The 17,357-nt window shown below is 34.9% G+C and overlaps 1 protein-coding gene across 1 annotated transcript; it reads right to left on the minus strand.

Annotated features, from left to right (window-relative positions):
• Positions 1-14,753: 14,753 nt before the first annotated feature.
• Positions 14,754-16,783, minus strand: LOC131549348 (uncharacterized). Its single transcript, XM_058791445.1, has 5 exons — positions 16,284-16,783; positions 15,887-16,204; positions 15,522-15,620; positions 15,306-15,358; positions 14,754-15,192 (listed from the first exon to the last, which is right to left on the minus strand). Exons 1-5 carry the CDS (start codon positions 16,318-16,320, stop codon positions 14,920-14,922), a joined length of 780 nt encoding a protein of 259 aa, XP_058647428.1. The 5' UTR covers positions 16,321-16,783; the 3' UTR covers positions 14,754-14,919.
• Positions 16,784-17,357: the final 574 nt, after the last annotated feature.

Raw genomic sequence — 17,357 nt, forward strand, 5'->3', positions numbered from 1 at the left:
CAAACCTAAATGTCCATCATGAACCGTACACAAAACATCATTAACACACCACATGTCATTGAAAACCATCTCATTGTTTACAAGACTATAGTATGCAAATTTTATTTTTAGTCTACCAGCTACTAATTTCATGAACATCACTTCACCATTAGTACTATTAAACTGTAAGCCTTGATTTTTTTCTGGTTTTCCATATTGCCAGTTTTGCAGTTCCTAGTTCCTTACATCTTCCTTCTTTCTAAAAAAATATATTTTATATTAATAAAATATTTTAATTATAATTATATCACACCCCCTATAAAAACTTGTTCTGAGAATTCTTCACCAAAAGCTTGAAACAATCTATTAAGAAACTCAAAAATACTTTCCAATCATTTACATTTTAAAAACAAATGCTCTAAATTCTCTTCCTTTCCACAAAACCTACATCCCACCCCTACTGCTGGGATTAGGTGGCTACATGTTTGTCCGTTGCTATTGCCTCTTGAAGAATCCTCCATTGTAGATCTGCTGTTCGCTTCTCCACCGGTGGTTAATACAGGGTTCTCCACCTGTCTCTCACCAGAAATTCTGGCTTCAACAGATATGGCCACTTTGAGATCTTTTGTCCTTTGATGGAATCTTGATGCAAAACTTTGACTGTAGCATTATATATGGCTTTCTTTGATGTAATTTCAAACAAGTCCAGCCGTGGAGTTTCAAAAGATAAAATTGAACCTATTAGTTCATCCTCTTGCCTTTCGCGGATGATGGTGTAATGAGGAGTCAAAGGCGAGCGGATCCATTTGCAGTATTTTATTAAGATCAGTATAACCAGCAGACAGGGGTCGATCAACAGCGTCTTGGATAACACAGAGAACCAGAATCATAAACGTTTACCAGGCTTGGGTCGGGGCAGGCGGCAGGCAAGAATTAGGTCAGAGCAAACAATCAACGGGGCAGGTGGCAGAGAATTCCAGAGGTCAAGGCAGTCCAGGATCAAACACGGAATAACAGTCAAAGTAAAACGCTCAGAAATGTCAGACTGGCTAAACAAGACTTCGCCCCGAACTGAAGGTGTGAGTGGCTTATATGCAGGTCTGTGAATGATGTGCAGGTGTGATTGCTGATGGGAAGCAGGTGTGACTGTGAGATCAGGTGATCGTGTAATGCAGTGACTGATGGGAAATGTAGTCCGTGTGATGCAACAGTCAGTGTAGTGCTCATGTCCAAATGATGAAGGGTGACATCTAGTGGTTGATGGGTGAATGGTCCTGGACCGGATCATGACAGATGGCAGCAACTCTTATTTTTGGAAAGTCAAGTTCACTTCTCATGACTGATGGAAATCGTTGTCCAATATTTTTTCTATAGCCACTTGGTAATACATTTACAATTTCTTCCACCAGTTTTTCAGTCAAGCGCGAGGACTTTAAACCTGTTACTTCTTTCAGAGTTTCCACTGATTCCCATCGGTCGTTTTTCAAGAGTTGCCCCAGCTTCACAATATCATGTCTTTGTAAACATGCACACACACTTACGGATGACAAAAGTCTTGTCTGGACATTGGGTTAAAAAACAACGGTTCCTCCTGTATCCAACTCCCTGGTTCGTCAACATCTCTTTCCAATTTTGGAGGTCCTTGCAAACTTTTCCACTGACCAATAAGAAGTCCCTCACTTTTTCCCCAATTTACCCTTGCTGATTATGCTCTCTCATATTGTCCAATAGCTTCAATTAAAATATTAACATAATTTAGATAAAAAATAAAAACAGTAACATCATCAGCATAAGCTGATATTGATATTCTGTACATATTATTTACATCAGGAAAATAAATTCCACTGAGATTCCTTCTTAGTCTGCACAACAGTGGCTCAGTAACAAGGCTAAATAATTGTCCTGAAAGTGGACAACCTTGCCTAATTCCTTTTAATACAGGTACTGGTGCACTCAACCCTCCACCAGCTTTCACAATCACAAAGTCTCAGCACCATACAAGTCTGTATAAAAGTTAACTGCCAGTTTCCTTATTTCCACTGGGTCAGATGTTATGTCCCCATCAGCTCGGCGAAGATGATACATTTGCTTTTGTTGGACACGCTTCCTTTCAAGATTAAAGAAATATGAAAGCATCCATGTCTTTAATGGAACAACTCCTTGCTCTTATTAATGCTCCCTTCACTTGTTCTTGTAATAATGAACCAAGTTCCTTCTTTTTTGTTTCAGATGCTCATTTTGTGCATTTCCATCATTGTTATTATTCACAAGCATATTCTCCACAGCTTGTATATCTCTTTGAAGTTTTGTTATAGCTGTTTTCATGACATAAGTAGAATGTGAACTATAATTTTGACAAAAGATTCTTATATTTGCTTTAACAACCTCCCACCACATACACAAAGGAATCTTTTTTTTAACTTCCAGTCATTCCAAAAGAATTTAAAATTTTCACAAAATAAAACATCCCGCAATATTAAAATGCCAAAAATAATTTGGTTTAACGTTCTTCTCATGTTCAAACCAAACAATATCAAATGATGATCGGAAAAACCAACAGGTAAAATAGAAACATCCGTAATTTTATTATTCCATTCTTTACGTATATAAAATCTATCTAATCTAGCTCCACTAACCCCACTATTAAATACTTTAAGCCAGGTATACTGTTTAATTCCTATATTTCTTCTTCTCCAAATATCTATTAATTCAAACTCTTTTAAAATATTTGACAGTACAACACTTGATTCATGATGGGGTTCTTCTCCATTTCTTTCAACAATAAATTCAACAGTACAATTCCAATCACCTCCAATGATGGTGCAAACATTGTAATCAATTTTCTGAAAAGCATTCCTTAACTTTAAAAAATATCTCACATGCTCAGGTCCATTATTTGGTGCATAAACATTTATCAATACAAACACAGATCCCTCATATTCCACCTTTAACAACAACATTCTTCCTTTTACTATTTATTCTACAACCAAAATATTAACATTAATTTCTTTAGAAAACAGAATGGCTATGCCAACACTTGTATTTGTCCCGTGACATAAAACACTTTTTCCTTCCCACCATTTATTCCATTCAGATTCATTATCTAAATTAGTGTGTTTCTTGTAAGAAAACCACATTTATCTTTTTAATACTAAATAATTCTGATACCATTGCCAATTTATTTCCATCTCTACCCCCATTTATAATTAAAGAGCCCACCCTCAACAGCTCCATAGAAAGGAAAAAATCTAAAGAAGACAGAAAAAGAATAGAAAGGTAGAAACAAATATTTACCCCAAGTGACTTAAACATTTGATTTGTTTTGTGAGGCATTTACTTTGTCCTTTCTCAACTTTGTTAACATCTTCTTTAGCCTGAACATTTTCTGTTTACTTAAGGCCTCATAGCTAACATTTTTCTGCAACAATTTCACTGTATGGATAAATTTATCTACATCAGGAAAAAAAAAATCTTTAACTTCAATATTACCGAAGGTTACATCCAGAAAATAATTAATATCTTGCAATGTATAAACATCTTCCATACTTCCACACTGTGATCCAATGTCAGATATCTCAGAGAACGTATCATCATCATCATCATCATCATCTCTCATTCCCAAATCAACATCAGTACACATTTCACCAGAATTAGACATTTCAGAATTTCCATTAGAAGCCCTTTCGGCACTAACCGTAGCTGCATCATCATTCGTTACACTATTACCATCCAATTTAGAATCATCCTGATTTCTACCAGAATCAACCATTTCATTAACATCCTCAGTCTGACTTTCAATCAAGCCATCACTAACAGTGTTTCTCTGTGATGCAGCTTGAGGCTGCACGACCTCAGAAGCTGACTTACTTCTCTCACCAGCAGCAGAAGTGCTAGGCCTAACTAACACTTCACTAACCTGGGCCTTATGTGTACATGCATGCCTTTTATGCCCGATGTCCCCACACTCAAAACATTCATGCTTCCAGTGCTCGCATACATAAGTAATAGCATACGCTTTCCTTTCATGCAAGACTCTGAACAAAATATCCAACTCTGATTCATTCAAGAACATAAACACCTGTCGCCAAAAATACATAACATGTTTCAGGGCAACATATTTACACCCCAGTAGAATCATCTTAATCTCACTAGCCAATTTACCATATCTCATTAAAGCCTTCTTGATTTCATCATTCCAAATAAAAGGAGGAACATTGGATATCGTAACTCGTCGGAGTAACAAGCGGTGAAACTATAAGAAAATCGCCACTTACCACAATTCCATCGCTTACCATCCGGTTAACTATATCTTCCTTCTTGACAAAAACCACTTCTGCTTTATTTATCCTGGATGCCGAAGTAATGTTTTCATATCCAACTTTTTCTCCAATTGCTAACAGCATGTCTTCAACAGTGACTCCTTGCGCCAGTACACACCTGATTTAAAAAATATATATATTTTATTAGAACTACAACAAAGAAAAATATACAATTATATCAAGACATCCAAATAAAAAAATAATAAAATAAACGTGGATTTACAGCCTACATTACAGATATAAATATACATTTTGAAAAGAATACAAAAAAAAAGAGCAACTAAATGTCAATAATCCAAAGACAGCATATATGAGATCATTTTTCAATTAAATTCAGTTCTTTAGCAAATAGAATTGTATCTTTACATTTTTTACTATCAATAAACTGAAGAGAATCCATATATGAATGTACATCAATCATAAAAAACCTTCAAACAAGGTTTAGAATTATTTATTTTACTTTTATGGATATGAAACTTACCAACTAAAATCATAAGATTCTGCATAAAGTTAACAGATGTACTTTTTGATTCAAAATAAAATAAAACATCTTTTGAAGTCAAATCACAGCTATAACCAGTTTTCTCTTGGACATGCAAGGATAAGTCTCCACAAAACTTTTTTAGAATAGTAACATTCTTAAAAAAGATGTACCAATTTTTCTGGCTGAGCTGAACAAAATTTGCAGTTTCCATCAATAACCATACATTTTGACAGTGTATAATTATTAACATAAATGTTATGAAGGATTTTCAAATGTAATTCCCTAAATTTGTTAGAAATACAGAATCAATAAGCTTTTTTCCACATAATATCTGTGAAGCAAACATTCCAGAAAAATTTCCCTCTAGACTTTAGGGATCTATATTTATAAAAACAGTCTGATAAATTTATTTGTACACTTTTTACTATTAATGTCAACCCCATTTAAACAAAGTACAGGTTCAGATGGACAAATATTATATGACAACATATGACTTCTCATTAACATCAGTAGACCTGTGGGGATGGCTTTCATTACAGAATTATATTCTTTATATTTAATAGGAAATAACCATTTGTTCATGACATTTTCATAAGAAAGCAAATGAGCTGATTGGTTTAAAATGTCAGATAAAAAATAAATACCTTTATCCATCCAGCTTTATAAATAAAGAGATTTCCAGTTAACTGTAATATAAGCATTATTCCACAGGATTACTTTATGTGGGGAAAAGTTGTGTACATAGCATATCTTCCAAGCCTCAAGAGCTTGTTGATGGAAATTGGACAATGCCACAGGTAATTTATTAACGGAGTAATCACACAGTAACAAGAAACGCAATCCTCCAACCTTTTTAAAAATGTTATATGGTATAAAAAAACCATATTGAGTCTGATTTAAGTAAGCAGTTTCTAAGCCATTTTACTTTAACCCCTTAACTGTCACCCCCATTTTTGAAAATTTCACGAGAAAGTGCACTATACAAACTTAAATTATTATAATTAATGAACGCTTTTGAATACAGACCTAAGGTTGGCCTCTTTTTAAATAAGACAATTAGCAGATTACTACAGAAGTGAAATCATTTAGTAAAATTAAAGTATTCAAAAGTTATAGAAGTTTAAAGGTATAATTTCAATAAATAAAAAATCCAAAAGTTCAAATCCGCCTTCATTTCTTGGCCCTTGAAGAATTTCCTTTCTTAAATGATGATGCTTATTCCTCCAAACAAATTGTGTAAGCAAATCATTATTATTATTATTATTTTTTTACAAGTAAAATCTTGAACAAAAAGAGATAATGCTGGATAAATAAATCTAGATACCCCTTCTACTTTGGTCAATAGAACTATAATAGTCAAATATCTTTGAAGCCAATTATTAAATATACTTTGAGCCTTTTTTAGTTTACGGGGAAAATTTTATTATTGCCTCTCTGCTAGATTCTTTGTAATACTTATTCCTAAATATTTTATCTAATTTTTTATTGGAATATTGCACAAAAGTTTTTTGTTTGAATCATAAAGGCACATTATTTCACATTTCGTCAAATTTAGCATTAATCCAGAAGCACCAGAGAATTCATTTACTAACTGCAGAGTTGCGGGCAACTGTTCTTTATCTCTTAAAAATAGAACAGTATTATCTGCAAGCTGAGATAATCTAATTTCTTTACTAAAGATAGTTTTTCCTTGAACAGTTTGAGAGTTCAGGATTTTGATGGAAAGAAACTCTTCAACTATAAGAATCAAAGAAGGGGATATAGGACAAACTTGACGCACTCCTCTACAAATAGGAAATATTTTAGAAGTATTTGGATATAAGTTAATGGAGCTATTAATACCTTTATGAAACACCTCTATAACAGAGATAAATCTCTCCCCAAAACCCAAAAACTTTAAAGCCCTGAACATAAATTGATACTCGATTGTATCAAATGCTTTGTGGAAATCTAAAAAGACCATTAAAGCCTCTGACTCCACCAAATTTGAATAATCTAACAAATCCAAAATTAGTCTAATGTTCCAGTTTATGTGTCGACCAGCCATAAATCCCGTTTGACACTCACTAATGATTTCATTTAGACCTTTTTTTAAGCGATTTGCATAAATATGAGATAATAATTTATAATTTACATTCAATAATGTTATAGGACTCCAGTTGTCTAAAATCCAATGATCTTCATCAGGTTTAGGCAGTAGGGTGATTAATCCTTGTTTCATAGAAGTTGATAGTTAATTAGTTTCAGCACATTCCTTATACATCTCAAATAAAGGATTTTCAATTATATCCCAGAAACAAAGATAAAACTCCACTGAAAGACCATCTGTACCTGGCGACTTATTTTTTTTCATTGAACGGATAGCTGTGACCATCTCATATTTTCTTAGTTCTTCATCACAAAGGTCTTTAAATTGAGCTGAAATAGGTGAGACAAATAGCTTAACTGACTCAAAAAAATATATATAAAAAAAATAAATAGAACATTTAGCTATTTCAAATACAGATTTATATAACTGGGAATTAAAGGATTCTACATAATTTGAAATTAATTTTGGATTTGAAGTAATTACATCATCAATTTTGAGAGAGGAGATCATTTGTCTTTTATAGTGTCGTTTTTCTAGCGAAAAAAAAAAGCTCGTATTTTTTTTATCCTTTCTCTAACTACTTAGCTCTTGAACGAATAAATGCGCCTTTTACTGTATCAATATATATTTGATCAATCTGAGTTTTAATAGTCTCCAGTTTAACTTTTTCATCCTCTGTAAGGTTATCTTTTTTCAAATAAATGTCTAATTCTGTCATAAGTGCCTGTTCCTTATTCAAACTATTATGTTTTGCTTGTTTACTAAAGTGAATAACTGACTGTCTAACTTTAAACTTGAATAACTCCCGTTTCTTAATATATGTTAATTGCTTATTTCTAAAAATATGTTGTGCATTTTCTCTAACCTGATTAGCAAAACTCTCATTACTTAGCAGGTTGTTACTTAACTTCCAATATCCTCTTAAACTATTATTTTTAATTTTACAACCAGAAAGTGCCAAAACAACTATTTTATGATCTGAAAGGGGTGCATAAGAATATGCAGCTTCTGTTACATATTGGACACAATCAGGGCCGACCAACCATAGGTCAATCCTTGATTGTAAGGATCTAGAGGAAATACTCCAAGAGTAACATTTTTCATTAAAATTTAAGAATCTCCAAATATTCACAACAGACAAATGGGAAGACAAAAAAGTAGTAAATTTAAACTTTGAAGAGGTTGACGTATGTGGAGGGAAACAATCTAAAAAGTCATCTGGGGCATCATTAAAGTCACCACCCATTATCAAAAGGACACCTTGATATTTCTTCATTAACACTGATATAGAATGGGTGACCTCCATGGACATATCCTTGGCTTGGACAGAAGAATTTTACTGTAGGGGAATTTACAGTAAAGACCCTCGGACCAGGTGTGTTGAATAAAGACCAGAAGTCAAGAGATTCGATCAAAAATGAAGAAAATTTACTGAAGATAGTTTGCAGTTTCATCAGCAGAAGTCAGCTTCAAGACTCACAATCGAGTTCGTAGGCCGCTCTGCGTACAATTCAAAAACACCAGCAATTACACCCTAACAGAGGTTGCTAATTGCGTCAATGCATAAGTCATCAAAATTCTGATAGGTTCTAAAACCTAGATAAACTTAGACAATCTCCACATATGGACGTAAATGCTTCAAACATATCTCCATCAGATTGGGCAGACGTCAGCGATCAGGGATCATACAAGATAGGTGTCTTCCGGACACCCATTTTTGGTCAGGATGGTGGCAGCTGACAGAGACAGTCTTCTAACACACACAGAGAGAGCTACCAGCACACATACATACACACAGAGCACTTATCAGAACTTCAAGGCTGCCTTGCCTTCGTTACACACACACACTATGAAGTCATCATCTTAGAGAGTAGAAGTACAGCATAAAGCAGGATTATTTAATATCTCATAAGCGCACATAAGGTTACACATTTCACTCTTGCCATAACTTGATTAATAGTCAAACAAGAAATAATATATAATATCAATATGAAGGATATGACAGCTCGGCATCCACTCCTTCAGTCCCCCGTTTTAGACCAATGTGGGGTCCCATCCCACGTCTGGTCTACTAAATGAGGTCATGCTAATAGCGCAGGCTGTTGGTCATCTTAAGCAGGTGCATATACTTAACATTTCTGGTACTGTCTAACATTTCTAGTAATAAACACATTATTTCGTACAAAATACTTCCCATATACATTCATCAACTTACTTAATCCCACTATTTCTGCACTTGCACTAGTCTTTCTTCACATAAAAATGTATGCCTTTTCCAGTGAAAAAAAAACGGGGGACTAAAAATAAGACCGATAAGTTACTGGTCATAGAACAAGCAGCAATACAACTGTTTAATTATTCAAAATCGTTACTTCTATAGCTCAGGGTCTAATATGATTTTAGAGGCTTCATGTCTCTTCAACAATATAGCTCCTAGATTGTTATTAAGTCTTTTTACAATCTTTTATTTCTTAAATGTATTGGGCAGTTGAAACATTTAACTACTCATTGCCAATTAACTAACAATTGCCCTCTTAATGTATACAATCTGAATTTCTTGTAACATGTCCTTTAACATCACAGTGATTTTCAACTCAAACACTGTGCTTTACTATAAATCACTTATGACACAGGCTCAGATAACAGCATTTAGCTGACTTTGAATGAGAGAGAAAACTGAGGGATTCAGGACTGGTAGCAATGCATTTTCATTAACTTTCAACATAATTTCATTGTACTATCATTTTACTCTAGCCCAGCTTGTCAGAAATGACATGCATTTCCAAATAAACATTTATTTTTACTTTATTTTTGCAACTAAAAGGTTTCTTCAAAGTTAGTTATTTTGCAGTCCTTGTCAGTACATTGTACATCAACATGTATTTTATTAATTCCCTTAATTCTGGCCATGGCTTTGGAATTTCAACAATGGTTTTAAATCTTTCAGGAGTTATCTGACCCAGATATGTTACTTCGGGTCATGCTAGCATGCTTTCTTCAAAGTTAACTTTGAAACCCCCGTTTATGTTACTTGTTTACAACATTATCAGCTCATCATTTTTCACTAGAAATGGGCATTTGGCTATGATGCTGAGTGGCTAAATTTTTACAATCCGACAGTAAAATTACTCTTTTGCCCAAACATCAGTAAATATACAAATTACTAATTTTTCACTCAGAACATGTCTCTGTTACTTTTACAGCTTAAACCAGAGTCATGGTGGGGGCCAGCATGAGATAAAAACAACCGTTTCATTGCAGTCAAACGCAATCTTATCTTCTAAAGCAAAACATAAGCTTCTAAGTTTTTCCTAAATGCTACTGCCAATTTTTGTGCCTACACAGTCTTTTAATCAACCCAGAATTCTGTTCAGTATATTATTAGAGAATCAGATTAAATTATCAATCATTTACTTCTGGGATTATTTTTAACAAATAGCCATTTTACACATCTGAAGATAGGCACATGCATTTAGAAATTTGTATCTTTCTGGTTCTCTTTTTTTTTTTTTTTTTAAGCCAGTCAAGTTTTTGTTTTAACTTTCCAATCAGAATCAAAGCCCAGACTCATCATTCTTTCAATTAATTCAGAGAACATTTTTAAGGTCAGAGCTTCAGAGCCGAGCTGTTTACAGCATTTGCTCTCTTCCGTTTCATTATTTCTATCAGGGCTGAGCAAGTTACCTAATTTTTCAGCCATAATTCTAGCACAGTTGAAAACCAAAACAGATTATAGCAGCAAGAGATTGAGGCGGCAATCTTACCAACAGCACTTGACTTCTGCGTGATGAAACTGCAAAGTATATTCCAGAATTTCCATATACCGGTCCAATCCAATTAGGGTCATGAAAACAAAATTTTAGCTCTTTCGGGATTGTTCCTGATGCATCCCAGATCAATCAATCCTTGCCGTAACTTATATATATGGATATGAGTATTTATTCTTCAACTATTATTATTTTTAACACTAATTTTGGTTACTCTTTTCCCTAACCAACTGACCTGACCTGATCGCTAAACTTGGGGCGCCCCTGTCTGAGACGGAAGGAATAGAGAGTTGGTTGAGCGATTTACGACTAGAACCCCCCTTCTAGCGTCTTACATTCTCTCTGTATTTCATATACCTTCACACAAATGCCCTTTCTGGCTTTTATGGCTCTCAGTGCCACAAAATGCACTATCTGGCCTTTACGGCTCTCAGTGCCACACAAATAGAGAATGCGTTTTGTCCACCCCCCGGACTGTACCTTTTCCCCTCACGGAAAGTACTTCAAATTGTGGTGCACACCTCTCAACTCCAAGTCCACTTCTAAGACCTATCAGTGTGCACCTGTACACCTTTTCTACATACACAAGGTAACTTAGCATTACAGGTGTACCTCATTCTTATGACCTTTACCCAAAACAAATTCATACAAAAGTCTGGTGTCCCTCACTCACGTCTGAGTGAGTATCGCTCTCCCTTCTCCCATACTCCCTCCGCCACAGACACTCCCTAACCAAGAATAATTTTTAAAGATAAAATCTTTCTTTCCTACCTTTCTTTGTTTCATTGATTGATCAGGGATGTCACCGAAAAACGATTGCCTTTTTCATCCTACATCCTACAGTTTCATCCTCCACCATTACTGTAGGGGAATTTACAGTAAAGACCCTCGGACCAGGTGTGTTGAATAAAGACCAGAAGTCAAGAGATTCGATCAAAAATGAAGAAAATTTACTGAAGATAGTTTGCAGTTTCATCAGCAGAAGTCAGCTTCAAGACTCACAATCGAGTTCGTAGGCCGCTCTGCGTACAATTCAAAAACACCAGCAATTATACCCTAACAGAGGTTGCCAATTGCGTCAATGCATAAGTCATCAAAATTCTGATAGGTTCTAAAACCTAGATAAACTTAGACAATCTCCACATATGGACGTAAATGCTTCAAACATATCTCCATCAGATTGGGCAGACGTCAGCGATCAGGGATCATACAAGATAGGTGTCTTCCGGACACCCATTTTTGGTCAGGATGGTGGCAGCTGACAGAGACAGTCTTCTAACACACAGAGAGAGAGCTACCAGCACACATACATACACACAGAGCACTTATCAGAACTTCAAGGCTGCCTTGCCTTCGTTACACACACACACTATGAAGTCATCATCTTAGAGAGTAGAAGTACAGCATAAAGCAGGATTCTTTAATATCTCATAAGCGCACATAAGGTTACACATTTCACTCTTGCCATAACTTGATTAATAGTCAAACAAGAAATAATATATAATATCAATATGAAGGATATGGCAGCTCGGCATCCACTCCTTCAATATCCATAAACATTACCTAAAACAAAAACGGAATTTTCAAACTTAATAACTATAAGTAACCATCTACCTTCTGTTGAAAGAACCGATTCTAGAACGTCCCCTTTAAACTTATTTAAAATAATAGCGACACCTGCCGAATAGTGAGAAGCACGACAACAAAAGATTTGATCTGCCCACTGAGATCGCCACCAATTAACATCAGTTTTTCTCCATCTATAAAGGCATCTGCTCCACGGAAGTAGGCTCTCTTCCCCTCTTCTCTCGCCACTTTTATCTTTGGCCATAGCAGCCTCCTCGGTTGTCTAAAATTTGCTCTTTAGTTATGAAACATCATATAGGTGAATTATATCATAAAACTCACCACTTGTTGAGTTTTACACCATATTTTTTTGTTTAAATTACCCTTTTACTCCTTAAGTGAATCTGGTCTCCACAGAGACATCAGGAGACACATGTCAAACACATCAGATCGAAGCGAAAGTGAAACAAATAAAGGTAAAATGAAAGTGTTGAGTCCACACTCAAAAAAATTATTTGGTCTAAATTGACATTTTATGTAATTCAATTGCATAACAATTTTCCATCCATTTAGATTACATAGTTTTAACATAAACAAATCAATAAACTTAATATGATTCATATCCATCAGTCATACGTGAATGAAACAGGTAAGATTTATGTAATAATTCAAAGCAAAGTCCCCACACTGCTCAGTGTTCATGTGTTTCCACACTACAGAGTGTTCAAGTAGCATTGAAGCAGTGCTGGAGTTAAGAAGATAATTATGTAATGATTGATCATTAATGATGAACAGCTGCTGTTATCAAGAAGAATCACCAAAGAAAAGAGAAACACAAGAACTACAACTGACTTCAGCCACAGTCGAAGATGAAATCAACTGAAATAAAAGAAGACTCGCAAGATCTGATTAAACAACTCCACATACAGCATCAGATTGACCAGATTCACTTTATTTCTGTCAGACTTCTAGAGAAGCTCTTATTGAGAATTAACAGAGGTTTAGATGCTTTATTGTTTTGTTTGAAATCACCATCAAAGAGACCAGTGTTTACTTTTGTTGGGCTCTGGGCTCTTGACCCTTGCCGTGTTGGTGTTAATATCACACTGGTTGCTTTAACTGTGTGTTTATATAAAACACACTTAGCTCAGCCAACAAAGCTAAAGAAGAAAAAGAGTTGTGGGCAAATCCAACATCTGATTGTATGGATGTAGTACTGCTTTAGATTTTTTTATATAGCTTCAGATCTAGTAGTCTTGTAAAATCAGATAATTTAAATAGTTTACAAATCACTTTGTGCACAAAAAGTTTTCATTGGTAACAATGTAAAGACCACAGACATCAAGAATCAGCGTATGAATCTCAACAATGGTGAAAGTCAACAAAATGCTTCATGTTGCAATGTATGCTGGGTACCAGCATAGTACAAGACTCTCCCATGTATGTCTGTGGTCTTTGTATTGCTACAGATGAAAACTTTATGTGCACAAAGTGATTTGTACATTATTCAAATGATCAGATATTTGCAATACTGCAGGATATGAAGCTACGAAAATATCTAAAACAGTATAATGTCTATATAATCAGAAATTGGACTTGAAATGAGGTCAGTGGATCATCTACCCACAACTCTTTTTCATTTGGCTTCGCTGGTTAAACTAAGTGTGTTTTAAATGATCCCACAATTAAAGCAACCAGTGTAATATTAACACCAAAATGTCAAGGGTCAAGAGCCCAATAAAAGGAAACACTGGTCTCTTTGATGGTGATTTCAAACAAAACAATAACGCATCTAGTTCTTGTGTTTCTCTTTCCTTCTGTGATTCTTCTTGATAACAGCAGCTGTTCATCATTAATGATCAATCATCACATAATTATCTTCTTAACTCCAGCACTGCTTCAATTCTACTTGAACACTCTGTAGTGTGGAAACACATGAACACTGAGCAGTGTGGGGACTTTGCTTTGAATTATTACATAAATCTTACCTGTTTCATTCACGTATGACTGATGCATATGACTCACATTAAGTTTATTGATTTGTTTATGTTAAAACTATGTAATCTAAATGGATGGAAAATTGTTATGCAATTGAATTACATAAAATGTAAATTTAGACTGAATCATTTTTTTGAGTGCAGCGGCTCCCTCTAGTGTTCAGATGATGTTCAGCACCACGGACAGCAGCTAACACTTTTCACAGTTTCAACACAAACACAGTAACACTCTGTCTAGATGATAACATAACATTTCATAAAAGTCTTATAATGCTTAATAACCGACCTTCAGGAACTGTTTATGAAACTGAAACAAATGAACAAATCATAATGCAGTTTATGTGCTGCTGAGTTTGTAAGAACAAGAACATTAGTTACTGGTATGATTTCATGCTAAAATAATAACAATGTGTTGTAATGAAGAACAATCATCTTTTATTTTGTTCATAGTTATATGCAAATAAACACACATAAAACATTATTAAACATACAATTTTAAGCAAAATGAGAAAACATTACATAAATCACCAGCAGGTGCAATGGTTGTGAGCGAATAACAAACTGAAACAGTCAATAACTAACATGTATTTACTGTAATCACTGGCTCATAACTGCATGTAATGATAGACATTAATGTGATTACAGATAATTTTTGAAAGAACATCATCAGGACCGTCTGTGTCATTCAGACCCTCAGTAGATGATGATGATGGAGCAGCTAAACAGAGGGGCTTGTGGGTAATTGTGGAGTAGCATAGACTGTTTTAGTAGAATCAGAGGGGTTTGTGGGTAATTGTGGAGTAGCATAGACTGTTTTAATAGAATCAGAGGGGTTTGTGGGTAATGGTGGAGTAGCATAGACTGTTTTAATAGAATCAGAGGGGTTTGTGGGTAATTGTGGAGTAGCATAGACTGTTTTAGTTCCTGTATCTGGATAAGTGTGAGGTCTGGTGTCTGCAATTTCCTCATAAATGAAGCCCGTTTGATGAACCTGTGAAGAGAAAGAGAAATTATTCACAGCTCTCGAGGTTCCCAAATGTCGCAGCAGGATAATGGTCATATTCATTTAAACACATTATTATCGAACACATTGACTTCACAAACCGCTTCACTGTTTTCTGTTCCAGGTTCAGGAATTTTAGAGGCTGAATCAGAGCCTGTAAAAACAAATATACTACATTAAATATAATATAGACTATAAATTACTATATAAAAGTGTAATAGTAATGTAATACTATGTTTTAAAATGTTCAGATAAATTCATTTGTAAGCAGGGGCAAAGAAAACTGTTCCTTGTGATTTCAAAAGAAAGTGTTTTACTCTGAGCCTGACGCCTCTTGCAGAAAGTCACGATCGCAAACACAAATCCAATGATGATCAGAACCGGAATCACAGACAGACCAATGATCAGAGACAAACCTGAGAGAACAACAGATCAAAACAAAAGAAATACATAAAAATAAAGCTGACTTGACCTGTCTCATGACATTCATGAATCAAGATGCATTAACTAAGCCAGTGTTTATGCTTGAAAGAAGAACAAATATTTGCCAATGAGGTTCAGAAAACCTAAACTTAACTTAGAAACAGGTTTATAATATATCATTTGTGCACCAGATTACCAAAAATAACAGCTGATGATGGTCATGTTCAAAATATGGGTTTAATGTATCTGGGTTATTCACCTGATATAATGGTTAGCTTCACTTCGGTGTAGTAATATATTCCTGATTGTCCAAAGACACACCGGTATGTTCCTGAATCCAGCAGACTGAGATCTCTGATGGACACATTGAGAACTTCTGCTCTTCTGTTGTCATACAGAGAGAATCTCCCAGAATGAAACCATTCATCTTTAGTCTCAGTCCTGATGAGTTCAGAGCACTTTAACTTCTGCATTTTACAAAAATACTTTGCATTTTCTCTATATTTATTTTCATATCTGCATGTGATGTTGACTACACCCCCTGAATATCCTGTCACACTGATTGAGGTCACGGCACCTACGAAACAAAACCAAATAAAATGCTTTAATATGTTCCTTATGAGGCTTGAATGAGACCAACATTGAAAGATTCTTACCAGGAATCATCAGCAGAGTGAAAATAACGATCTTCATTTTTCTCTTATTCAATGATCTTCTCTGTTGAAAGTAGATTCAGTTTTTCTGAAGCTCTCTGTGTGTTTCAGGTGGTGTTTTTGTCAAGAATGCAATGAGATGCAAACTTTTTTTCTGCTACCATATGTCACCGGTACAACTGAATCACACACACAGAGAGAGAGAGATAGAAAAAGAGAGATATAGATCACAAAAAAACTATGCATTAACACACACACACACAAACAAACACAAAAAGAACAAACTGTACAGAAGAAAGCAGAACACAGAACTGTTGAAGTGTTCTTGCTGCATGTTTTTCTGTGCACTCCACGCGCCATGAGTTCCTCTTTGTTTACCTTGTGGCCTTTGAATGAAAAAAAACCTTTATTAGTGACATGAAGTAGTAAGTCAACACACTTCTCATACTTTCACTTTACTTCCCTTGTCCTGTATTCAAACAAAAGCCTTGATTTCCACATTCAGTTCTGCAGAACACAACAACAAACACAAAACACACACAAAAAACACTTTAAAATAATGATAATATCAATAAAATATTGGTAAATCACTTAATTAAATACATGATTATAGTACAATTAAAATATTATGTTACATTTATTCATTATGCTGACACGTTTACCTGTTGAGCAAACACAAACAAACGAGGAAACACACCAGCAGTTTATCAGGAGCTAAATACTGCTAAAGCAGAAGTAAAACTGTACAACAGAAGTCACTTATGGAATAAAAAAGTGCTTAAAATTGCACATGAAGTCATTTGCCCAAAAATTGTAGGTTTGTGTGTATTATGATTTGAATCTGGATCCTGTTAAACATAGATGAGACACAAAGCTATGAAGCTCTTATGTGTTTGTATTTGTTTTTATATTTTTCTTAATCTATTTCCTTGTCACCATAGAGTTCAGCACCAAGGACAGCAGCTCAGATTCAACACAAACACAATCACAGTCAGTCCAGATGAGCCCTGTTCTCATCAACATGAAATTACACTCCAGAAACATCTTTATAATGCTAGAAACCGAGCTTCAAGAGCT

Source organism: Onychostoma macrolepis, chromosome 01 (assembly GCF_012432095.1).
Source record: "Onychostoma macrolepis isolate SWU-2019 chromosome 01, ASM1243209v1, whole genome shotgun sequence".
In the NCBI taxonomy this organism is placed as follows: domain Eukaryota; kingdom Metazoa; phylum Chordata; class Actinopteri; order Cypriniformes; family Cyprinidae; genus Onychostoma; species Onychostoma macrolepis.